This window comes from Myxocyprinus asiaticus, chromosome 5 (assembly GCF_019703515.2).
Source record: "Myxocyprinus asiaticus isolate MX2 ecotype Aquarium Trade chromosome 5, UBuf_Myxa_2, whole genome shotgun sequence".
Taxonomy (NCBI): Eukaryota; Metazoa; Chordata; class Actinopteri; order Cypriniformes; family Catostomidae; genus Myxocyprinus; species Myxocyprinus asiaticus.
The window spans coordinates 33,155,279-33,180,177 of NC_059348.1; the positions used below are offsets into that span (position 1 = coordinate 33,155,279).

The 24,899-nt window shown below is 38.0% G+C and overlaps 1 protein-coding gene and 1 long non-coding RNA gene across 5 annotated transcripts in view; both read left to right on the forward strand.

Annotated features, from left to right (window-relative positions):
- The first annotated feature begins 6,629 nt into the window (after positions 1-6,629).
- Positions 6,630-8,329, forward strand: LOC127441014 (uncharacterized). 2 transcript variants are annotated; one of them, XR_007897264.1, is made up of 4 exons: positions 6,630-7,160; positions 7,522-7,658; positions 7,806-7,856; positions 7,963-8,329. It is a non-coding gene; the product is annotated as an uncharacterized LOC127441014 (long non-coding RNA). The 2 variants fall into 2 exon arrangements; XR_007897263.1 differs by having other exon boundaries at positions 7,522-7,856.
- Positions 8,330-11,099: 2,770 nt separating this feature from the next.
- The window catches only part of LOC127440321 (E3 ubiquitin-protein ligase MARCHF6-like), a 29,389-nt gene continuing 15,589 nt past the window's right edge, over positions 11,100-24,899 (forward strand). Inside the window, exons 1-18 of one of the 3 annotated variants that reach the window (XM_051696849.1) lie at positions 11,108-11,489; positions 11,524-11,601; positions 13,999-14,098; positions 14,726-14,799; positions 16,014-16,157; positions 16,273-16,345; positions 16,553-16,721; positions 18,805-18,997; positions 19,145-19,206; positions 19,307-19,339; positions 19,776-19,827; positions 19,965-20,023; positions 20,152-20,232; positions 20,864-20,932; positions 21,162-21,236; positions 21,335-21,469; positions 21,566-21,685; positions 22,916-23,016. In XM_051696849.1, the coding sequence (XP_051552809.1) occupies positions 11,583-11,601; positions 13,999-14,098; positions 14,726-14,799; positions 16,014-16,157; positions 16,273-16,345; positions 16,553-16,721; positions 18,805-18,997; positions 19,145-19,206; positions 19,307-19,339; positions 19,776-19,827; positions 19,965-20,023; positions 20,152-20,232; positions 20,864-20,932; positions 21,162-21,236; positions 21,335-21,469; positions 21,566-21,685; positions 22,916-23,016 (1,559 nt within the window). In that variant the 5' untranslated portion in view covers positions 11,108-11,489; positions 11,524-11,582. Of the gene's footprint in view, positions 11,602-13,998; positions 14,099-14,725; positions 14,800-16,013; positions 16,158-16,272; positions 16,346-16,552; positions 16,722-18,804; positions 18,998-19,144; positions 19,207-19,306; positions 19,340-19,775; positions 19,828-19,964; positions 20,024-20,151; positions 20,233-20,863; positions 20,933-21,161; positions 21,237-21,334; positions 21,470-21,565; positions 21,686-22,915; positions 23,017-24,899 lie in introns of all 3 variants that reach the window. The other 2 variants (XM_051696850.1, XM_051696848.1) reach the window with 2 other exon arrangements.

Genomic DNA, 24,899 nt, shown 5'->3' on the forward strand with positions numbered 1-24,899 from the left:
AAGTTCCCCAAGGCCCTGGGTAACTGCCCATGTCGCCCATGCCTAAATCATATATAAATCATATAATAATAATAATAATAATAACAACGTAAAAGACTACATTATTAGACTGTAAACATAGTTTGTTATGTGTCTGCATGCCTCCGTTTTTATTATTACATGATTATGAAAGAAGAGTAGTGTTTGTGTGCCCACCCGTGGTAAGTGACGAGCGCTGTGAGAGTGGAAATGAAAGCAGAGAAAAGGAGATGGTATATAAGAATAAACCATTAGAATCACTGACCATGGAGACAGAAAATCAAATGAAGGAAAACTGTAATCACCAATGTTCACTAAAAGAGAATTCATTGGTAATGACAAAAGACAACTTTTTGGCATTTATTATCAAGGTTATTAATGTTACAGCAATGCTGTCAAGCAGATCAGCGAAAATTAAAAAAAAATTGGAAGCTGCATTGGAATTTTTTGGAATTTCAACCATCATGATTCATGATACATTTACTCGATCAACTTCGCATGAAACCTCTCAGTTTTCTGACTAGCTTGATGGTAATTAGTGTATTGCAATGCAATGGAATGTAAGAAGTCTGATAGCGAATGGTCAAATGTTCAAGAAATATGTATTAGAGTTAGATCATAAACCAAATATAGTATGCATACAAGAATCATGGTTGAAGCCAAACCTGCAATTTAATTTGCCAGGATATATATAACTCTGTACGAAAGGACAGATTGGGAACAAAAGGTGGAGGAGTAGTTATATTTATACAAGAAGGAATAGCATATAGGGCAATTCCTGAAGTTAAAGAAGCAGAATGTGTTATGGTAGAAATGTATTATCAAGGGGTATCACTTACTGAATATAATTTTTATAATGGATGTTAAAAAATTACACAGTGTTTGCTTGAGAAGGTTGGAGGGAATAGGGGAAAAAAAGGAGTTATGGTGCAGAGATTTTAATCCACACAATTGGTTATGGGGTAGTATGAAAATAGATTCCAATGGGGAAATAGTTGAACAGTTCACTGAAGATAGATATTTAGTTTCTTTAACTACAGAGCAAGGCACTAGATTTAACATAACGAGGAATACAAAATCATGTATAGATTTGACATTAATCTTAGTTGAAATTGCTGAGATATGTGAATGGAATGTGGTTAGAGATACAACCACTGGAAGTGATCATTTTCCAATAGTATGTGAACTAAATATTAATAGCTGTAAAATGGGGCATTACCTGCAAGGAAAATGGATGTATGATAAAGCGGACTGGTCTTCATTTAATAATTATTGTGAGATAAATAAAGATAAAGTGCTAAAAGATGCTGTAGAAACCTTCTGCAGAGCTCTTTCTAATATATTATTAGAAGCAACAACATATACCTCAAAGAACAGCAGGTCGGAGCCTGGGTAGCGCAGCGAGTATTGACACTGACTACACCCCTGAAGTCACGAGTTTGCTGAGTGACTCCAGTCAGATCTCCTAAGCAACCAAATCGGCCCGGTTGCTAGGGAGGGTAGAGTCACATGGGGTAACCTCCTCGTGGTCGCGATTAGTGGTTCTTGCTCTCAATGTGGCACGTGGTAAGTTGTGTGTGGATCGCGGAGAGTAGCATGAGCCTCCACATGCGGAGTCTATGCTGTGTCATGCACAGCGAGCCACGTGATAAGATGTGCGGATTGACAGTCTCAGAAGCAGAGGCAACTGAGACTTGTCCTCCACCACCCAGACTGAGGTGAGTAACCGCACCACCATGAGGACCTACTAAGTAGTGTGAATTGGGCATTCCAAATTGGGGAGATAAAATTAAGGATAAAAAAAAAAAAAGAACAGCAGGTCAAAAAGTGAGGAAAATGCCATGGTGTAACAGAGCAATTAGAGAAAGGAACAAAGAATTTAAACAATTCAGGAAAAATTTAAATATGAATAATTTGCTGCTATACAAAAAAATCAAGAGCCAATGCAAGAAGAATTATTAAGTCTGCTAAAAGAACAGGATGGAGGAATTTCTGCTCTACTACAGGTAAGGAAACACATGTGGATAATATATGGAATATGATAAGGAATATGAGTGGGAAAGGTAGAAAGTCAATTCAAATACCAGTTTTAGTAGAAGATGATATTGTAGCTGTAACTGATAAAGATAAAGCAAACATTTTGGAAAGGCTTTAGAAGGACTCCACAGTATAGATTTGGGAGAAGAGTATGAATTAAGAAGAATAGTTATAATAGGAAACAATCCAGATATTAAGAAGAAAAAAAAAAGTAATAGTAATTGTCTAGATATGAAATATACAATTACAGAACTGAAAATTGCATTGCAAAACTGTGCTAATACTGCTCCTGGTTTTGATTAAGCTATATAATGTTTAAACATTTATCAAACAATGTGTTATCATTGATACTCAAATTATTTGATAAGATATGGGAGGAAGGAATTCCAAAGGTATGGAAGCAGACAGTAATAATTCCTGTTGTGAAACCAGGGAAAGATCCAACCAAGTCAGGAAGTTACCGTCCAGTAGCATTAACTTAAAATTTATGTAAATTAATGGAAAAAATTATAGTTCAGAGGTTATCTTATCTAGAAAGAAAGGGTAAATATTCTAAATATCAATGTGGATTCAGAAGCGGAAGTTCAACAATGGATGCGCTAATTAAGATTAATAATGATATAGAAAAGTATATCGTTATGAAAGAGGTTATGGCAGTGGTTTATTTTTATATTGAGAAGGCATATGATACGATATGGAGAGAGGGCCTGCTAATTAAAGCATCGAGACTAGGAATAGAAGGAAAAATGTATAATTGGTTATTACAGTTTTTATTTGATAGAACATTTGTGGTACAGGTAGGTTCATGTTTATCATCTATTTTCTCTGCTGAAAATGGTATTCCACAAGGTAGTGTCATTAGTCCATTGCTTTTCAACATAATGGTTAATGATATATTTGCAAACTTAGGTCCAGGTATAGGATGTGCTTTATATGGTGATGACGGTGCTATATGGAAGAGAGGCTGAAACATTTCTCATGTGAATTTAAGTATGCAGACAGCCATTAAAAAGGTGGAACAATGGTCAATAGATTGGAGATTTCAAATGTAAACAAGCAAATCATGTTGTATGTACTATACTCGGAAAAAAGAAATTCCCAATAATTTAGAATTATTGCTATATGGAAAATCAATAGAATGTGTGAAAGTAATAAAGTATCTAGGTATGTGGTTTAATAGCCATACATGGAAGAAACATACAGATGAAATGGGTTAGAAATGTCAGAGAATTTTAAATGTGATGCGAGCAATAGCGGGGAAAGAATGGGGAGCAGAAAGAACATCATAATTGATGATATATCAAGCCATGATAAGGTCTGTGCTTGATTATGGATGCATGATTTATGGTGCTGCTTCAATAATGTTGTTAAATCAATTAGAAAAAATACAGTACAGAGCTCTCAGAATATGTCTAGGAGCAGTTAAGTCGACACTGGTTAATGCTTTGTTAGTTGAGACAAATGAAAGGCCAATGAATTTTTGCAGAATAAAATTGTTGTTGGTATATTGGGCAACCTTGAAGAGTCATGCTGGAAGCTATATTGCTTCTGATGTTTTAAATAACTGTTGGGAGTATATAAATAAGAAAGGAAGGGGTTTTGTGTGGATTATAAATGATGTGGCAGAAAAGTATCAAATTGTAGCAGAATATTTTATGCATCATCTGTATGCTGTGACCTTCCGTCATGAATTTTCCCTGACGTAGAAATAGATTTGGAGATACTAGATAAGAGATGAGAATGGGAAGAAAGAGGACAAATCAAATATAATGTAAATAAGCATATCAAGGAAAGATTTTCTACAAGAACTCAAATATATACAGATGGTTCAAGAGACCCAAATCTAGGGATTACAGGAGTGGGAGAATATATATTCCAGGTCTTGATATAACTATATCAAAGAGACTAACATCACAGTTGTCAATATATGCTGTAGAAATGGCTGTTATTATTATAGGATTAATGTAGGTAGAGGAGATAAGACCAGACAGAGTGGTGGTGTGTTCTGATTCTGCATCTGTTTTAAAAACACTTTCTACCCGGCAGTCATCAAGGAAAGATCTGATTAATTAAATATTTACGTTGCTGTGGCAAATACAAAGGAAAGGAGTGGAAGTAGGATTCTGTTGGGTACCAGCGCATACAGGTGCATCTCAATAAATTAGAATGTCGTGGAAAAGTTCATTTATTTCAGTAATTCAACTAAAATTGTGAAACTTGTGTATTAAATAAATTCAATGCACACAGATTGAAGTAGTTTAAGTCTTTGGTTCTTTTAATTGTGATGATTTTGGCTCACATTTAACAAAAACCCACCAATTCACCATCTCAAAAAATTAGAATACATCATAAGACCAATAAAAAAAACATTTTTAGTGAATTGTTGGCCTTCTGGAAAGTATGTTCATTTACTGTATATGTACTCAATACTTGGTAGGGGCTCCTTTTGCTTTAATTACTGCCTCAATTCGGTGTGGCATGGAGGTGATCAGTTTGTGGCACTGCTGAGGTGATATGGAAGCCCAGGTTTCTTTGACAGTGGCCTTCAGCTCATCTGCATTTTTTGGTCTCTTGTTTCTCATTTTCCTCTCGACAATACCCCATAGATTCTCTATGGGGTTCAGGTCTGGTGAGTTTGCTGGCCAGTCAAGCACACCAACACCACGGTCATTTAACCAACTTTTGGTGCTTTTGGCAGTGTGGGCAGGTGCCAAATGCTGCTGGAAAATGAAATCAGCATCTTTAAAAAGCTGGTCAGCAGAAGGAAGCATGAAGTGCTCCAAAATTTCTTGGTAAACGGGTGCAGTGACTTTGCTTTTCAAAAAACACAATGGACCAACACCAGCAGATGACATTGCACCCCAAATCATCACAGACTATGGAAACTTAACACTGGACTTCAAGCAACTTGTGCTATGAGCTTCTCCACCCTTCCTCCAGACTCTAGGACCTTGGTTTCCAAATGAAATACAAAACTTGCTCTCATCTGAAAAGAGGACTTTGGACCACTGGGCAACAGTCCAGTTCTTCTTCTCCTTAGCCCAGGTAAGATGCCTCTGACATTGTCTGTGGTTCAGGAGTGGCTTAACAAGAGGAATACGACAACTGTAGCCAAATTCCTTGACATGTCTGTGTGTGGTGGCTCTTGATGCCTTGACCCCAGCCTCAATCCATTCCTTGTGAAGTTCACCCAAATTCTTGAATCGATTTTGCTTGACAATCATAAGGCTGCGGTTCTCTCGGTTGGTTGTGCATCTTTTTCTTCCACACTTTTTCCTTCCACTCAACTTTCTGTTAACATGCTTGGATACAGCACTCTGTGAACAGCCAGCTTCTTTGGCAATGAATGTTTGTGGCTTACCCTCCTTGTGAAGGGTGTCAATGATTGTCTTCTGGACAACTGTCAGATCAGCAGTCTTCCCCATGATTGTGTAGCCTAGTGAACCAAACTGAGAGACCATTTTGAAGGCTCAGGAAACCTTTGCAGGTGTTTTGAGTTGATTAGCTGATTGGCATGTCACCGTATTCTAATTTTTTGAGATGGTGAATTGGTGGGTTTTTGTTAAATGTGAGCCAAAATCATCACAATTAAAAGAACCAAAGACTTAAACTACTTCAGTCTGTGTGCATTGAATTTATTTAATACACGAGTTTCACAATTTGAGTTGAATTACTGAAATAAATGAACTTTTCCACGACATTCTAATTTATTGAGATGCACCTGTATCTGGTAATGCTAAAAATGCTTCAAAAAGGAAAGAAGTGGATATTAGCGTTCCTTTGGGTAAAGGTGATAGTAATTCAATTATAAGGAAAAATATTGTTAAAGAATGGCAAGAGGTTTGGAATAATGATTGTAAGGGTAGACATTTATATAAGATCAAAAATATGGTAGATAGTAAAAGGAATATTTGGGGAAGAAATAGGAAAGAAGAGGTTATAATAACTAGGTTAAGACCCGGGCCCGGGTGATGAATTCATCACTGTATATAATTGGAGTACATGAAAATGGTTTATGTGAGTATTGTGGAGGAAAAGAAACAGTTGAGCTTGTAATATTTGAATGTAGTAGGTATGAAGAGGAGAGAAGAGAGTTAATATTATATTTAAATATAAAAGGTTGAAAAGATAAGGATTTGGAATTTTTATTGGGTTGGGAGTATAATAGGGATCAAGTAGCGTAGAGGATTTTGATGCAGTACATAAATAGTACAGATTTGAATAAAAAAAAAATTAAATATACATTAGGTTAATTATGCTATTCCACACTTTTAGGATCATGAGGGGTTCTGTGTGGAGGATGGAGGAGCTGAACATGCAGTGCCATCTGAATCATGGGGTCTTGATTGAACTAGTGTGGCGACAAATCATCTTTTTTTATTATTTTATTTTTTAAGGGAGTTGTGTACGAAAGCAGGGTGAGAAGGAAAACGAAAGAATGAAAGGTTAAAGATAAATATGAACTAAATAAATCATGATTGCATTACAGTTCAGTAGGTGGCGATATGCACATAGACTAAAAATAAAAGAAGAAGAAGAAGTGGAACTAACTACGCTTCAGTCAGTGTATCACGTCGGACGAATGAGTGGATGCATCAGTTCTTACGTCTCAGGTCGACTCTCTTTAAATAGCCTGATGTTTAAGTTCTGTGAACGTTTTGAATTCATGACTTGACTCCATATAATCAGGATGTTGTGCTCAACTTATTGAAATGGTTTGCTCATTACCAGAGTATCCGACAGCTTTTAAATGCTCGGGCTGTTAAAGGCTGCAAGCTGTCAATGGACGGACACGAAGGTCCAGCCTGTTCTCGTGTCAGGATGTTTGACTTTGGCATAGAGTCACATGCATCCACGGAGACTAATAAGCAGGGATCATGTAGCGAATGTGCTTTTAAAAAACGACTCGGTATTATTGCTACTTGTGTCGTCGGAGGGTCATTGGTCGCTCTGAATGCAGTAACTGGACCGTTTGTTGCACCAGCCCTGAGTAAAGTTTGTCTCCCATTCGTTCAGCTACAAGGACACAAACTGAAAACGTCCTTAAGGTTTTGCAAACCAGATCAGGGTCCTTGGTGGATATCGGCAGCAGAGATGGACAGATAGTGAGTTGTTTTCCCAATATGGATGTGCAAAAAGTGTTTGACCATAGTATTTTGCACAAACATGGTAATACCATGTTATAGACATGTGTCTTTGTTGTAGGCCTACTATGACATTTTTTATGTACTCCGTAGTACCATAAATACCATGGTATTAATATGGTAATTATTCTGTACCATGGTATCAAAGTAACATGGTATTACAATCTGATATAATCAATGTACCATGATACAACCATATTTTTGCAAGAGTGGGCGACTAGAATTGAATAATAATAGATCACAGTTTGTTTCAATATGATGACCTTATGATGGTGGGACCATTCTCCTCATTTTTCTTCTCTGTGTTTCTGGTTTGATGTAGGTTATAGCTGCAGCAAAAAGAGGCTTTAAGGCAGTTGGCTTTGAGCTGAACACATGGCTGGTCTGGTATTCCCGTTACAAAGCGTGGAGGGAAGGTGTTCATCACAGCACATCTTTTTATATTCAGACCTTTGAAAGGTGAGTACAACATAAGCTGACAAAGTTCGGGTCAATGTGGATCTCCTTTCATGTTGTCTTAAACCATTGCAGATCAATATAATCTGTATGAAAGTATGATGCATGTGCTATTTGTCATGAGTCTCTCAGAATGTCCTTCTATAATAGGTCAGTTTTTCGGAGTACTTCAATGTGGTCATTTTTGGGGTTCCTCAAATGGTAAGATTTCATCAGATGTTGGAAGGTTAGATAGACAACATATTTGGCTGTGAGTCTCCCTGATAATGTTGTCTCATCTGCTATCTGATCTTTTTTCCCCCCACAGATGGAGCAGCTTGAAGTTAACCTCTGAACAGAGCTGCAATGATCAGCTAAAGTAGTAGCTTGTCACTTTCCGTTTCCTACTTGGACACCCGATGACGTAGCTGGCAAGGGAATTGATACTGTGTGGGTTTATGATGCAAAGACATTTAAACCTCTCAAAACAAAGAAAAAAGACTGAAAGACTAGGCTGTAATGAAAGAGGATACAGTAACAAATGCTGCTTCTAGAGCACCGATGCACTGTCAAACATTTTGTCTTTGATAAATATACTAGTTGTAAAACTCATCTGACTGATTTATTTTTGTTGCCTGATGTATTTTATTCTATGCTTATGTCCCTTTGTTTTAGTAAAGATAATAAGAACCAAATTGTTTTTATTATTTTTTATTATTATATGACATAGAAAAGACTGGTTTTATATATTTTCTCAGAGATGTGAAGGCGTAATAGTATTTTGATAAGAACACTATTTTACATGTTAGATATATGTAAAGTTTTGAGCACAAAATGATTCAAATACTCTTAAAACTCTCCTTGGCTAGAGCTATTTTAACACAAATTACTCATTTGAATAATACACTGCATATACCTTGTGACGAGGAGGAAGGCATGGCTGGGTCGTGAGGATGCACACCCTGTGCTGAGTTGCCCAATCAGCGGGAGAGAGAGAGAGACACACAGACACAGACAGACAGACGGAGTGTCCTACACATTGGTGCTGAAAACCCGGGAAAGGAGGAAGAGCACACTGTCTGGGAGAACTCCCAGACATAAAGTCAAATAATAAATTAATAATAATAAGCATACAGGTAAGTGCCAAAATGTAAAGAAAAGTAACTACAGAGAACAATGAGTAACAGTACACGACTCCTGGCTAAATCAATTTATTCTGGAGCAATATAATAGTTGTGCGTGAGAAACAGATCAATATTTAAGTCCCTTTTTACTTTAAATCTCCATTTTCACTTCCACATTTTTCATCTTTTGTTTTTTGGTGATTCGCATTCTTTGTGCATATCGCCACCTGCTAAAGGTGAAGATTTATAGTAAAAATGACATAAACATTGATCATGGATTTAACCACTGGAGTTGTATATACAGGTGCATCTCAATAAATTAGAATGTGGTGGAAAAGTTCATTTATTTCAGTAATTCAACTCAAATTGTGAAACCCATGTATTAAATAAATTCAATGCACACAGACTGAAGTAGTTTAAGTCTTTGGTTCTTTTAATTGTGATGATTTTGGCTCACATTTAACAAAAACCCACCAATTCACTATCTCAAAAAATTAGAATATGGTGACATGCCAATCAGCTAATCAACTCAAAACACCTGCAAAGGTTTCCTGAGCCTTCAAAATGGTCTCTCAGTTTGATTCACTAGGCTACACAATCATGGGGAAGACTGCTGATCTGACAGTTGTCCAGAAGACAATCATTGACACCCTTCACAAGGAGGGTAAGCCACAAACATTCATTGCCAAAGAAGCTGGCTGTTCACAGAGTGCTGTATCCAAGCATGTTAACAGAAAGTTGAGTGGAAGGAAAAAGTGTGGAAGAAAAAGATGCACAACCAACCGAGAGAACCGCAGCCTTATGATTGTCAAGCAAAATCGATTCAAGAATTTGGGTGAACTTCACAAGGAATGGACTGAGGCTGGGGTCAAGGCATCAAGAGCCACCACACACAGACATGTCAAGGAATTTGACTACAGTTGTCGTATTCCTCTTGTTAAGCCACTCCTGAACCACAGACAATGTCAGAGGCGTCTTACCTGGGCTAAGGAGAAGAAGAACTGGACTGTTGCCCAGTGGTCCAAAGTCCTCTTTTCAGATGAGAGCAAGTTTTGTATTTTATTTGGAAACCAAAGTCCTAGAGTCTGGAGGAAGGGTGGAGAAGCTCATAGCCCAAGTTGCTTGAAGTCCAGTGTTAAGTTTCCACAGTCTGTGATGATTTGGGGTGCAATGTCATCTGCTGGTGTTGGTCCATTGTGTTTTTTGAAAACCAAAGTCACTGCACCCGTTTACCAAGAAATTTTGGAGCACTTCATGCTTCCTTCTGCTGACCAGCTTTTTAAAGATGATGATTTCATTTTCCAGCAGGATTTGGCACTTGCCCACACTGCCAAAAGCACCAAAAGTTGGTTAAATGACCATGGTGTTGGTGTGCTTGACTGGACAGCAAACTCACCAGACCTGAACCCCATAGAGAATCTATGGGGTATTGTCAAGAGGAAAATGAGAAACAAGAGACCAAAAAATGCAGATGAGCTGAAGGCCACTGTCAAAGAAACCTGGGCTTCCATACCACCTCAGCAGTGCCACAAACTGATCACCTCCATGCCACGCCGAATTGAGGCAGTAATTAAAGCAAAAGGAGCCCCTACCAAGTATTGAGTACATATACAGTAAATGAACATGCTTTCCAGAAGGCCAACAATTCACTAAAAATGTTTTTTTTTTATTGGTCTTATGATGTATTCTAATTTTTTGAGATAGTGAATTGGTGGGTTTTTGTTAAATGTGAGCCAAAATCATCACAATTAAAAGAACCAAAGACTTAAACTACTTCAGTCTGTGTGCATTGAATTTATTTAATACACGAGTTTCACAATTTGAGTTGAATTACTGAAAAAAATGAACTTTTCCACAACATTCTAATTTATCGAGATGCACCTGTATGTTACTTGTATGCTGGCTTTACTTTTTGGACCTTTGAAGTTCTGGCCACCATTCACTTAGATTGTGAAGACCTATAGGGCTGAGATGTTATTCTAAAAATCTCCGTTTGTGTTCAGCAGAAGAAAGTAATGCACATCTGGAATGCCATGATGAGAGTGAGTAAAATGATGAGAATTTTCATTTTTGAGTGAACTATCCCTTTAACCTACATGCAAACCATAAATTCTGCCCTCTTCATGTGGTATTTTAAAGGCACATTGTCCACTTTAAATGCCTGATGTGAACTGCAGTCTAGTCTATTCTCCTGAGATATGCATTATATAATAATTTAAACGTCAGCAGTTTCAAATTTAACAGCACATTGATAGTATGTTCCAAAAATACACGATAATGCATTTGTATTTTATTCATTACAGAACATGATTCAACTACATGGGCCTTAATCATATGGTTACATAAGTTTGACAGTTGTGGTTGTCTTTATGTAAACTGTTATTCGAGCAAGCCCTTTACAGTCAAACACATTGCTGTTTCTCATCATCAACAGACCAGCGAAGGCACCACCGGAAAATGCTAGAATTGTCGCGCTATCTGCGCGTGCGTGATGATCTGCCGTAAATCGGAGCTGTAGCAGCCAGCGAATGTTTGCGGATCCAGAGGCCACAAACATGTTAAGCTGAGCCGAGATAGTCGACCAACAAGTAGTTTGATCAGCGCTGTCCGTGAGCACGACTCGAAAAATAGGGTCAGGTCCCAGGATATGCAGCGTTAATGGTCGGATCCCATTCGTCATGCAGTATTTTAGTGTCTTGGTGAGCTAGCTCATATTGTGTTTTGTTCCGCGGTGTGTGTGTGTGTGTGTGTGTGTGTGTGTGTGTGTGTGTGTGTGTGTGTGTTATGTGTTGACTGTAAAAAGGACAGTGCGTCACCGTACAAGATGGACACTCCCGAAGAAGGTAAGCTGTCTAGACACGGCGGCACTCTGTTCGCTGTCTGTTTGTGTGATGTTTGTTTTTAAATGTACTCTGGCGCCATGCACATTTTACGAAAGAATGCTTAGCACAACAAGATGTTTTAGCATGGGTGCTCAACCAGCTAGCCAGCTGTATTAGCTATAAAATGTGGCCCTTGCAAGCTAACGAGCTAAAGTGTTTTACTGCCAACCTGATCTTTAGTGTAGCTGTCAGGCCTAAATAAAGACAAAAATATAGGCCAATTTATTTTGGCCTTACAGCATATACCGTAGAGTTTTATAGCGCATGAAGTTTTAACCATCATCATGAAATGTGCAACTAAATGTGAGAGGCTTTAAAGAGAAAAAAAGGTCAAGTGTAAATACACCTGGAATGATCATGTATGTATTGGATTTTCTGGCAACTCCATGAATACCAGCTGTGAAACACTGTCTGCTATGAGGGCTCGTTGATTTTTTAACTTTTATGTGCCATAGTAATTAGTTGACGACTCATTGTAATCTAGGTTAAATTGATATTATAACAGCAGCAAGGCAAAATGTGATATGATCTTGCATGTACAGTTGTGGCCAAAAATATTGACATCCTTGGTAAATATGAGCAAAGAAGGCTGTGGGAAAAAAATCTGCATCATTTATCCTTTTGATCTTTCATTCAAATAAAATCACAAGAATCTAACATTTAATTGAAGTAAAACAGTTGAAATGGGGGAAATATCTCATTATTAAATAAAAAAAAAATTTCCCCCCAAAATGCATTGGCCATAATTATTGGCACCCTTTTATTCAATACTTTTTGCAACCTCTTTTTGCCAAGATAAAATCTCTGAGTCTTCTCTTATAATGCCTAATGAGGTTGGAGAACACCTGGCAAGGGATCTGAGACCATTCCTCCATACAGACATTTTTTCAGATCCTTCAAATTCAGAGGTCCATGTTGGTGAACTCTCCACTTCAGTTCACCCCACACATTTTCTATGGGGTTCAGGTCAGGGGACTGGGATGGCCATGGCAGAACACTTGATTTTGTGTTGATTTTGATGTTTGTTTTGGATCATTGTCCTGCTGGAAGATCCAATCAGGGCCCATTGTAAGCTTTCTGGCAGAGGCTTCTGGTAAGCTTTTGATTTTTTTTTTATCTGTTGGTATTTGATAGAGTCCGTGATGCCATGTATCCGAACAAAATATCCAGGACCTCTGGCGTAAAAACAGCCCCACAACATTCAAGATCCAGCACCACATTTAACTGTGGGCATTGGGGTGGTACTTCATCTCTGTGTGTGCCAAACCCATCTCTGGTGTTTGCTGCCAGAAAGCTCTTTTTTTGTTTCATCTGACCATAGAACCTGGTCGCATTTGAAGTTCCAATAGCGTCTGGCAAATTGAGTTTGTTGTTGGATGAGAGCAGAGGCTTTTTTCTTGAAACCCTCCCAAACAACTTGTGGTGATGTAGGTGATGTCTGATATATATTTTTTTAATTTATTATTATATATATATTTTTTAACTTTCTGACCCCAAGACCCATCTAACTTCTGCAATTCTCCAGCTGTGATCCTTGGAGATTCTTTGGCCACTTGAACCATCCTCCTCACTGTGAGTGGAGACAATACAGACACACGTCCTTTTCCAGGCCGATTTTTAAGATCTTCAGTTGATTGGAACATGTTCATTATTGCCCTGATGGTGGAAACGGGTATTTTCAATGCTTTGGCAGTTTTCTTATAGCCACTTCCCATTTTGTGAAGCTCAACAACCTTTTGCCACACATCAGAACTATATTCTTTAGTCTAACCCACTGTGATTGATGATTAAGGGAATTTGGCCTGTGTGTTACCTCATTTATACCCCTGTGAAACAGGAAGTAATGGCTGAACAATTTCATATTCTTTATCACCCAGGTGCACTAAAAAATGTAAAATATGAATGGGAATATACTTCAGATATATTTTACTCATAAGAATTTCTAGGGGTGCCAATAATTGTGGTCAATGTGTTTTAGGAGAAAATATTTATTTAATAATGATATATTTCCCCTCTTTCAATGGTTTTACTTCAATTAAAGGTTAGATTTTTGTGATTTACTTTTATGAAAGATCAAAAGGATAAACAATGCAGATTTTTTTGCTCACATTTACCATGGGTGCCATTATTTTTGGCCACCACTGTACTGACCCTGTTTTGAAAGTCATAAAACCATTTAACCAATAAAGCCTTTTTTCAAAACCTACACCCATATGGATCCTGCTACAACATTTATATAAGCAGGGAATCCCCTGCTGTGAATGTCAAGAACAAAATTCAGTTTGCAGTTAGACTCTTGTCTTGTCACAGATAATATCTGTTTTTAACAGGTTTATTTTACCCATTTTTTTCTGGTAGCTGATATATGTAGGGTGTGTCGATCTGAGGGAACTCAAGACAAACCTCTCTACCATCCATGTGTGTGTACTGGAAGTATTAAGTTCATCCACCAAGAATGGTAAGAGCTTGTTTCATTCAGCGATGATTAAAGCAATAACAAAACATAATATGTTTGCCTTATGCATTGTGCATTGGAACTACAGTTTAAATGGCCCCCGAAGTGTCAGATTTACAGTTTCCATTGATGTTAGACTTAGAAATGCGATATTAGCAATGGGATGACTGTAACCCATGGCAAAAATGGGACAGCATGAAATGGAAAACCAGATGCAATGTAAGAAGGGGTTCCAAGCTCTAACAAACTAGAATATGCCCTTGCTGTTCATTAGTAAGCTTACAAGTAAACAAGTAGAGGCAATAAGCATTATTAAGATGATTTAGTGTGGTATGTTGCTGAATAGCAAGGATATGCTAGTAATAGTGTTTCAGGTAAATTGTACTGTATATGAACTGGTTGAGTAATTTTGTAATACCTTAAAAAGGCCAATTGCTAATTTGATGTTTGCGTTCTAGCAAAGGCTAGTTGTAACTAATTGCCTCTTGTCATCGTAAAGGTGTCTAATTGTGGAATGTCATATTTGACTTCTACCCTTGTGGAAATGAAGCAGGATTTTCTGTGCTTTACCACACACATCAGATCACTCACCCTCACCCCCTTCCTGCCCACCCTTTTGTGTTTTCACAGCTTGGTGCAGTGGCTTAAACACAGCAGAAAAGAGTACTGCGAATTATGCAAGCACAGATTTGCTTTCACGCCAAGTAAGTAACCCACTCTTTTTACATTCTTCAGGGGAGGTAAGGCCATGAAAGTGCTCTATATAGTCACAGCGGCCAGTTCAATAGAAGCGATTGTGTGCTTTGGAGTTATAGGTTTCTGTGGAGGCATGTGACTTAAAAGCACTCATGTTGTCCGGTGTGGCTGCTCTTTACTGGGGTGAAATTAGGTTTTTACAACACCCAGTCACTGTGAGTCACAGGTGCATGACTTTCACTACAGTGTGAGAGAATTTTTTTTTTAAATGGGACTATGCTCTTCAAAAAGCATTTGGATAAATGTTAACACTTCCTAGTTGTAAAGCGTTGTTTCAGTGCGTTGAATAATATGCTACAGGCAGTGACGCCTAACTTTGCCTTGATGTTAACACTGCATTCTTGTTCACATTTTTATTTAGCATCTGTGTTCATGTGGAAAAAATAATTGTTTTGATGCTCAGAATCTTCTGCAATGTGTTTTGCTCCATACAAGAGTTATTGTTCAACTGCTGCTGTACTAAAAGCTTTTAAATTAAAGGCATTTCAGAGCAATGATCTAAGAGCAAGATTTAGACCTATATTAAAGAGAGAGTTCACCCAAAAACGAAAAATCTCTCATTATTTGCTCACCCTCATGATATCCCAGGTGTATATTACTTTCTTCAGCAGAACACATTTGAAGAAAAATATCTCACCTCAGCAGGTCCTTGAAATGCAAGTGGATGGTGATTTCACTTTTGAAGCTCAAAAAATCACAGACAGCCATCATAAATGTCATCGATACGACTCCAGTGGTTAAATTGATGTCTTCTAAAGCAATACGATCGCTTTTGGTGTGAAAAAGATCAATATTTAAGTACTTCTTAACTATAATCAAACATTTCAGGTAAGCTTCACGAGAGGGTGAAGTTCAAGCGGTCTATTTTCCTAATTGTCTTCAAATGTGTTCTGGTGAAGAAAGTAAGTCATACACACCTGGGATATTATGAGGGTGAGTTAATAATAATAATAATAATATCATTATTATTTTTTTTTTCATTTTGGGTGAACTATCCCTTTAACTGTGAAAATAACCTTATAATCCTAATAAGGTTAACTTTAACCAATTGTTATTTTTAAGAAAATGAGTGCTACTCTGCCACTAACGAATGAAAATACCCAAACGTTTGTCTATGATTTTGTATGAAATCTATTTTATTCCTCATCTCTTTTCCTCTCAGTTTACTCTCCAGACATGCCTTCACGGCTCCCAGTGCAGGACATTTTTGCAGGATTGGTCACCAGTATAGGCACGGCCATACGATACTGGTTTCATTACACGCTTGTTGCCTTCGCTTGGCTGGGGGTTGTACCTCTAACAGCATGTAAGTGATGCTCTTAGGTTCACAGTCTGATACACTGTGTGTTGTACACTGTCTTTCTTCCCATGCTGCGCTTTGTATCCTTTGTTGCTCACGTAATGTTCTCCTTTTCTAACAGGTCGCATCTATAAGTGTCTGTTCACTGGTTCAGTAAGCTCCCTCCTGACTCTGCCATTAGACATGCTCTCCACGTACGTACCAGACAGGAAAGCGCTCAAGTTTTCTCCTTAAAATATTAATTTACTTTGCAGATTGTCTCATTGTTCACTCTGAGCATGATGGGTTATTTCATTCCTCACCATGGTCTCAGGTTTAGCTGTGACCAGGGTCGTGTGATGCATTGTAATGGTAGGATATTTCAGAGGTGATGATCAGTGCTGAATGTTCATCCCCTGCAGAGAGAACTTGCTGGCCGACTGCCTGCAGGGCTGCTTTGTGGTGACCTGCACCCTCTGTGCCTTCATCAGTCTGGTGTGGCTGCGGGAGCAGATTGTTCATGGTGGTGCCCCTTTATGGTTGGAGCAGAATCAGCAGCAACCTGCCAATGCAGCAGGACTGCCCAATGAGGTACAATATGATTGTTTGCTCTTGTGGTAGACCGATATATAGGTTTTACAGATTAATCGGCACCCTTAATTGCTTTTTGGAACTGTCATTATCGGCAAAAATCTATGCAGTTAGTTTTTCTTTTTTCCCTGCTGTGGTGGGCTCTGGGTCAGTCTACAGTTAGAATGGCTTGGTTTTACAGTATAACAATTTAACTTTCTATGATTGTTTTTAACTTCTAAATATACCTTGTTGGGGTTTGCTTTATTTATATCTTTCATCATTGACAAAATTCATCTGTATTAGGATCCTCACTTCAGTGTAAATGTAGTTATTTTTGATTAGATAATCATGTTTTCTAAATTGAAATGAGGGCATGCAAAGAAAAACATGGCTAAATGGAAATGTGCCCTGTCAACACATGCATCGTAATTTTCAATTATTCTTGTGAATAATAATAAACCTTATTCCTCTTTAAACATCTGGTGAAATATATAAGCTATAAAAAGTTTAATTTGTTTAATACTAAATTTAGAGCATTGCAACAGCGCTAAGTCTCTGTCATTTTAAATAAGAGTCCCCGGTGTTTCGGCCTTATTTATATTTAAAAGTCCTGCGTTTTTTTTTGTTTTGTTTTTTTTTGTAATTATTGGGATTTTATTCATTTTGGGCATTTGTAGCCTCTGCGTCTATGCCCGTCATAGTAAGGAAATAAAAAAAATAATAATAATAATTTTATATATATATATATATATATATATATATATATATATATATATATATATATATATATAATTTTTTTGGTTTTTTTACATTCATTAAATCTTTAAAAACTATCGGCTGATAAATCGGTTATCTACCTTTCCCACCATTTTAGTTATCTGCATCAACAAAATCTCATTAGAGGTTGGTCGACCTCTAGATTGTACTAGGGATGGGGAGTATGAAGGTATAAACTGTGTGACAATAGGAATGTATGAACCAGACCGGTTAGATTTTTTATTCTGTGATATAACATTTTTGTGAGACCCCCTGCCCCTAGTTTGCACACATTTAGACATCATTGCGCCTCTCATCTGACAAACCGACAGCATTTATTTACAATCAAACAGGCATATGTGTTTTCACGTTCCCATGGACTCATTAGATAACATCCACTGCTGAAGTTCGATTTCAGTACTCAAGAACGCATGTACCGAAAATGCATAAAATTACCCAGATGTGTTCTTGATCAGCCAAATATCGAGGATGAATCAAATGGTGACTTGTGGGCAAGAACCCGAAGTCATAGCAGTACTACGGTGGTTCGCAGTACTACATTTATTGTTGTTTCCCCTCAAATGTTTCCCGCTGTAAGCTCGCGACTCCATACTGATGGACAAATACTCCATCAGCATTTGTTGTTTTGTTCGGCATCATTTTAATAAATAATAAACACATGGAGAAAAAGTGTGTTAACAGACTTTGTTCTTTAACATGTCATTAGTCAAAACCGTACTGGTGTGGTGATGATAATGCTGTCACTGGTGTGTGATAATGCCAGTAGTTCTCTCAGTGGATTCAAATGTGCTGTGATGGTTAATTGCACAGGAGGATCACAGCACATCTCAAAGCTCGCATTAGATGCATTATACTTTACGTCCTCTTGTCCTTCCGAGCTTGTTTTTTCAAGGTTGCTCGGCAAGACTGGTCTTCATAAGAATGCAAGTCTGTCCTCTGAATTCTTAGCGTTGAGAAACACCCAATTTTCTATTTGCAGCATACATCAGCAAAACTTTCTGACAGTGCATATTCTTCAGAGACCAATTATGCAGTTTGCACCATGACCCTCTCTGTTTACTTTGCTTCCTACTCACTGCGGTTATCATTTTGATTTGAACACAGCACAGTATTCTGCCTGACCCTCTGTCATCTTAAAATCCCTCATTATCCCCTGAATATCTAGAGGCCACTCTCTAACCATAGTAGCCGCTTGTTGTTCCTTGGATTGAACAACATACAATTTACTTCTTTACAAGCCCTTTTATCTAGACAGTATATGGTAGCTGACTCTGCTCAGTTTGTAGGGTCAGCTTTATTACTAATTCATTGTCTTCTTCAATAGGCCCCTGTCCCAGGTAATGGAGGTGCTGATAACCAGCCCATGCCAGCCCCGGCCGAACCCCCGGCGGAGAACGCTGCAGTGGCTGAGCCCCCAGACGTTCCCCCTGATCCTGCTGAAGAACTGGAGCTGGATAACGAAGATGAGGAGGACGGAGGTGCTGAAGATGTGGCAGATGCCAACAATGGAGCACAGGGTATGTCACGAGCAGCTTTCCCTAAACAAATCTGTGGTGGAAAAATTAAAACTATTTCAAAGCAAATTAGCAATTCTTCACAGGGGACTGCATTAGTGCTAAAGCTGTAGAGCTTTATTTATGGAAAGTTGTATATGATCTTTGCAGATGATATGAACTGGAATGCCCTGGAATGGGATCGTGCAGCAGAGGAGCTCACGTGGGAGCGGGTGAGAGCATATGCTCTGTCACTATATTATACAGTAGATTATTTAAAAGCTTGGAGAGAAAAATTAATCATTTTCTTTCTCTCTCTCTCCCTCCCTCCAGATGCTTGGACTTGATGGATCCCTGGTTTTCCTGGTGAGTGAATAACGTATTTACCAAAGTGTGACAACGCAACAATCTGATCTGCCATTAAATATTTACAAGTTATTCAGAGAACTTTAAACAGGGTTCCCATGATCATGGAAAAGCTGGAAATACAAGAGAATTAAAAAAATTAATTTTTCCAGGTCTTCAAAAAATAAAAATGTTAAAAGTCGTGTAAAAGTCACTGAAATTTCTATGGGGAATGTACTTTTTTTTTTTTAGTTATGCTCTTCTCTAAAGTATATAATTGGCTAGATATTGTTCTTATGTAGTGTAAAGGCTTTTTTTTTTGTTGCTTAAAAGCATAGTGAATTGATTTGCAAATTGATAAACTCATTGGTCAGTAAGTGTGGGAACCCTGTTTAAAATGATCATGGTATCATTTGGGGTGTGGTTTTCTCAGATGGCTTTCATTGTTTTGCTTTAGGAGCATGTCTTCTGGGTGGTCTCGCTAAACACACTCTTCATCCTGGTGTTTGGTAAGCATGGCTGCACATTCGTTTAAACCAAATTATAAAGTGAATGTGGTCACGTTTAGTAACCCAGTAAGAAAATGTAAGAGTGCTTGATTTTGTGTTCACCATTTAAAAACAATCTCAATATCATCTCTTCTTAGCATTCTGCCCTTACCATATCGGCCATTTCTCAGTGGTTGGACTTGGTTTTGAAGAATATGTAAGTGCCAAATTATTTCAGTGATCATGTTTTGTTAATCCCTTTTGTCTTCATTTACCAAATTAACACTTGTAAATTAAATTTCACATCTACGATGCCAAATCTTAACTTTTATTTTCTATTTCCAGGTTCATGCCTCACACTTTGAGGGACTTATCACCACTATAGTTGGTTATGTCCTTTTAGCCATCACACTCATCGTATGCCATGTATCCTTCCAAACTAAAAACGGTCACAACCCTAGCCTGTATGGACCCTTTTCACAGACTGTGATGACACATGTCCACCTTATTTAGTAGCGTAAATCATGCAAACTTTTTTACTTTCGCAATTTTTGTATTATTAATGTAGATTTATAACATTATACTTTGTATTATATTACCCTGGAATAATTTTTTTTTTAAAACTAGTTACCACAGATGCGACGAGGTTTCGAACACAGCTGCTGAGTGACAGTAAATTTGCCATCTCTCATCCGACAGTCATACTCCATCGCGCGCTCATTTTTTTCCTTTTTTTTTTTTTTTTTTCTTTCCTGCTTTTTGAAAGTTGATGAAACATAATAGTGGAGTTTTTCTTTTGATGTTGGTGCAAATGGGTAAGCAAAAATTATATTTGCAGTGGTCTCCCATTCACCACTATCAAAGTTTACCCTGCAATCGTTTATTTCCGTGTTCCAAGACCGGGAAGTGTGGAAAGGGTCGATTGGATTTCTGGGCCTGCATTGGTTTACTGAGTCTTCAAGAAGTTGCACAACAAATCTGAACAGCGTCTTTTTGAGTGAACTCGAAGTCTTTCAGTGTTGTCTTCGTTCGTTCTTTTCCTTAATCCAGATCTCAGGGATTAGCAGCACTGGTGAGATTTCAAAGATCACGTCGTTTGTTAGGAGTCTGCTACATTGTGGTGAAGGTCAGTTATTTCAACAATTTGCATTAAACTGGGTTTGCATAAGAACTTTAATGTAAGGAACTTTCCGTATGGATTAACAGTAATGCAGTGTTTTAAGTCACATTAACTGAGCTTGTATTAAAGACGTTATGCTTTCTGTGTGGTATTATATGGAGCACCAGGAATTCTGTCAGTCAGTTATGTACTACTTTGAGTCTTGTATTAAATTGACCTCTTTGGTTTCTTCCAGGTGTCTCTGTTAGTGGTCGTAGAGATTGGCGTGTTCCCCCTCATATGTGGCTGGTGGCTTGATATCTGCTCTCTGGTATTGTTTCATTTGTTCAAACAAACAAATGCAAACCTTAGTAGTTGTCATCCAGTAAAAGTTCAAATATGTTTCCTTTTTTTTTTTTTTTTTTGTAGGAAATGTTTGATGCCTCATTAAAAGACAGAGAGCTGAGTTTTGAATCAGCTCCAGGGACCACCATGTTCCTTCACTGGTTGGTGGGGATGGTCTACGTCTTCTATTTTGCTTCTTTTATTCTTCTTCTCAGAGAGGTGGGCATGTCTATGCATCTGTTTAACCACATTGAGATTTGTGGATCATTATTATATTAAATAAAATGTAAATGATGCTGTTCTTGTATATTCCAGGTTCTTAGGCCTGGAGTCTTGTGGTTTCTCAGAAACCTGAATGATCCAGATTTCAACCCAGTGCAGGAAATGATTCACCTACCAATATACAGACACCTGAGACGATTCATACTATCAGTGGTAAGCAAATGTTTACCTGTTTAACGTACAGTTGCGGGAAGAAGTATGTGAAACTGGGCCACGCCTTCCGGAGTGGGCCAGTCGGAGTTCTGACCACAACCCTATTGAGATGCTTTGGCATAAACTTGAAGTGATGGTTCACCCAAAAATGAAAATTCTCTCATCAGTTACTAACCCTCATGCCATCCCAGATGTGTATGACTTTTTCTTCTGTTGAACACAATCAAAGATTTTTAGAAGTATTTCTCAGCTCTTTAGGTCCATACAATGTAAGTGAATGGGTGCCAAAGATTTGAAGCTCCAAAATCCACATAAAGGCAAAATAAAAGTACTCCAGACAACTCTGGTGGTTAAATCCATATATTCTGAAGTGATTTGATGGGTGTGAGTGAGAAACGGATCAATATTGGAGTCTGTCTTTTTTTTTTTTTTTTTACTATAAATTCTACCCCCTGCTGTCAATTTCCATTTTAATTTAACTTTCTCATTCTCCTCCTCCTGTTTTTGGTGATTCACATCCTTCTTGCATATCGCCCCCTAATAGGCAGGAAGGAGTATTTATGACAAAAATAACTTGAATATTGATTCTCACCCACACGTATCATATTGTGTCTGAACATATGTATTTAACCACTGGAGTCATATGGATTAATTTTATACTCCTTTATGTGGATTTTGGAGTTTCAAAACTTTGGCACCCATTCACTTGCATTATGAGGACCTACAGAGCTGAAATATTCTTCTAAATATCTTAATGTGTTCTGCAGAAGATAGAGAGTCATACACATCTGGGATGGGATGAGGGTGAGTAAATCATGGGAGAATTTTCATTTCAGGTGAACTGTGAGAGAGCGATTCACACCAAACATCCCAAGAAAATTGCAAAACTGAAACTGTTTTCTAAAGTGGAATGGTCCAAAACTCCTGAATATTGTGCAGATCTGATACGCAATTGTAGGAAACATTTGGTAGAGGTTATTTCTGTCACAGGAGGGTTAACCAATCGTTAAATCCAAGGGTTCGCATATGTTTCCCACCCTGTGCTGCTAATGTTTAAATGTTGTGTTCAATAAAGACATGAAAACATTAGTGTGTGTCTATTGTTGATCAGAACCTGGTAAATCCAAGGGTTCACGTACTTTTGCAACTGTATGCTGGTAAACCCTCTTCATACACTTTATTTTCTGAGTTCTATGAATTTAAAAGGATTTTATCTCTTGTGCCTCTCAGGTTGTGTTTGGCTCAATCGTCCTTCTCATGTTGTGGCTTCCTATCCGGATAATCAAACACATCTTATCATCATTTCTACCCTACAATGTGATGCTTTATAGGTAAATAAACTGTATAACCACCTCATTCTCTAAGTCTTAAAGCTTAATGGTCCTTGTTACGATTTTATACTCCGTCTAAACCAATTCAGAGACCTGAGACGAGTGTTGTTTGGTGGATTTGCTCATTTTTCTGTATTAATCTGGTCAGAGATAACAAACAGAAGTAACAGAGTTCTTTCTTAATGTGACATCATGGCTAAAAAAAAGAAAGGGCTGTCAAATTGAAGTGCTAATAATTGTTGTCATGGCAGACCTTTGTGACGTTACCTAGTGAGTGTCAGGACTCTCTGTAGTGTCAGGTGGGCTGTTGCGTCATTTGGCAGGTGTGTAACACCTGATGTCATCATTCCCATAGTATTACTATAGTCTGTACTGCAGGGAGCTAAAGGGTTCTTATTGTGTCCACAACAATTAATGCCATAGAAAGTCCCTTAATTCCTAGCCACACTGCTCGTGTGGCAGTAGTGTAATGTATAAAATCATGCAGATATGGGTCAGGAGCTTCAGTTAATTTTCTTGTCAGTCGTCAGAATGGGAAAAAATATGATCTCAGTGATTTAGACCGTGGCATGATTGTTGGTGCCAGACGGGCTGGTTTGAGTATTTCTGTAACTGCTGATCTCCTGGGATTTTCATGAACAACAGGCTCTAGAGTGTAAAGAGAATGGTGCGAAAATTAAAAACATCCAGCTAGCAGCAGTTCTGTGGGTGAAAACGGCTTGTTAATGACAGAGGTCAGAGGAGAATGTAACCCAAATAGCCACACGTTACAACAGTGCTATGCAGAAAAGCATTTCTGAATGTTCAACACTTCGAACATTGAGGCGGATGGGCTACAGCAGCAGAAGACCCCTCCGGGTACCACTACTGTCAGCTAACAACAGGAAACTGAAGCTGCAGTGGGCACAGACTCACCAAAACAGGACTGTGGACAATTAGAAAAACATAGCCTGGTCTGACAAATCTGGATTTCTGTTGAGGTATACAAATGGCAGGCCCACTGCAGCCACAGCTTTATGTTCTTGGTTGACAGATGTGGAACCCAACATGGTCTTCTGCTGTTGTAGCTAGGCCTGTCATGATAACTACTTTTGTTGGACAATATATTGTCCCAGAAATAATTGCGATAAACGATATTATTGTCATTTTAAGACCATTTTATGCCACTGATAAGTTTAGTTATTAAACAAAAAAATTCAAAACGTTTGGTGTGTTCAAAACCACCTGAAACAAACATAAATATAGTAAAGTATCACAGTTCTAAGGTTTATTTTGTATGTTTTTTTAGATTATGTAGATTTTCCATTTTCTTTATGGAGAACCTTATTTTAAAGACATAATGTATTTTCATTTTATGAATATTCTTAATATTAGTGTTTATATAACTATTTTATATTTATGTTAGTATATTATTACCATAGGTGTATTACACGTTCACGTTAATGGGCTCTCCTCTATCATTCAGCTTAAAGCCAAAATGTTCCCACACCAGAGCTCTGGAATGTGGCTTTGAATCCAAGTCCATTTGGACTTATATTTCCAAACTTTCTGTCTGGAATTACGCAGTCTTTGGGGAAAAACACCTATTAAAACACCCATTAGCCTTGAGTAACATGTAATCTTCACCTGTCGCTGTCCAACGGACGAGAGCACAGACGCAGTGTGACTGGCTAAAATGTTGGTGACATTCTTATGTAAACAAACACGCATGTAAACACAATGGGCAATATCGAGGTCAGCAAAAATGATCGGTCATGTCCATATATCGTACAATAAGTCGATAATGTAATTATCATGACAGGCCTAGTTGTAGCCCATCCACCTCAAGGTTTGGCATGCTGTGCATTCTGAGATGCTATTCTGAGATGCTATTCTACAGAGTG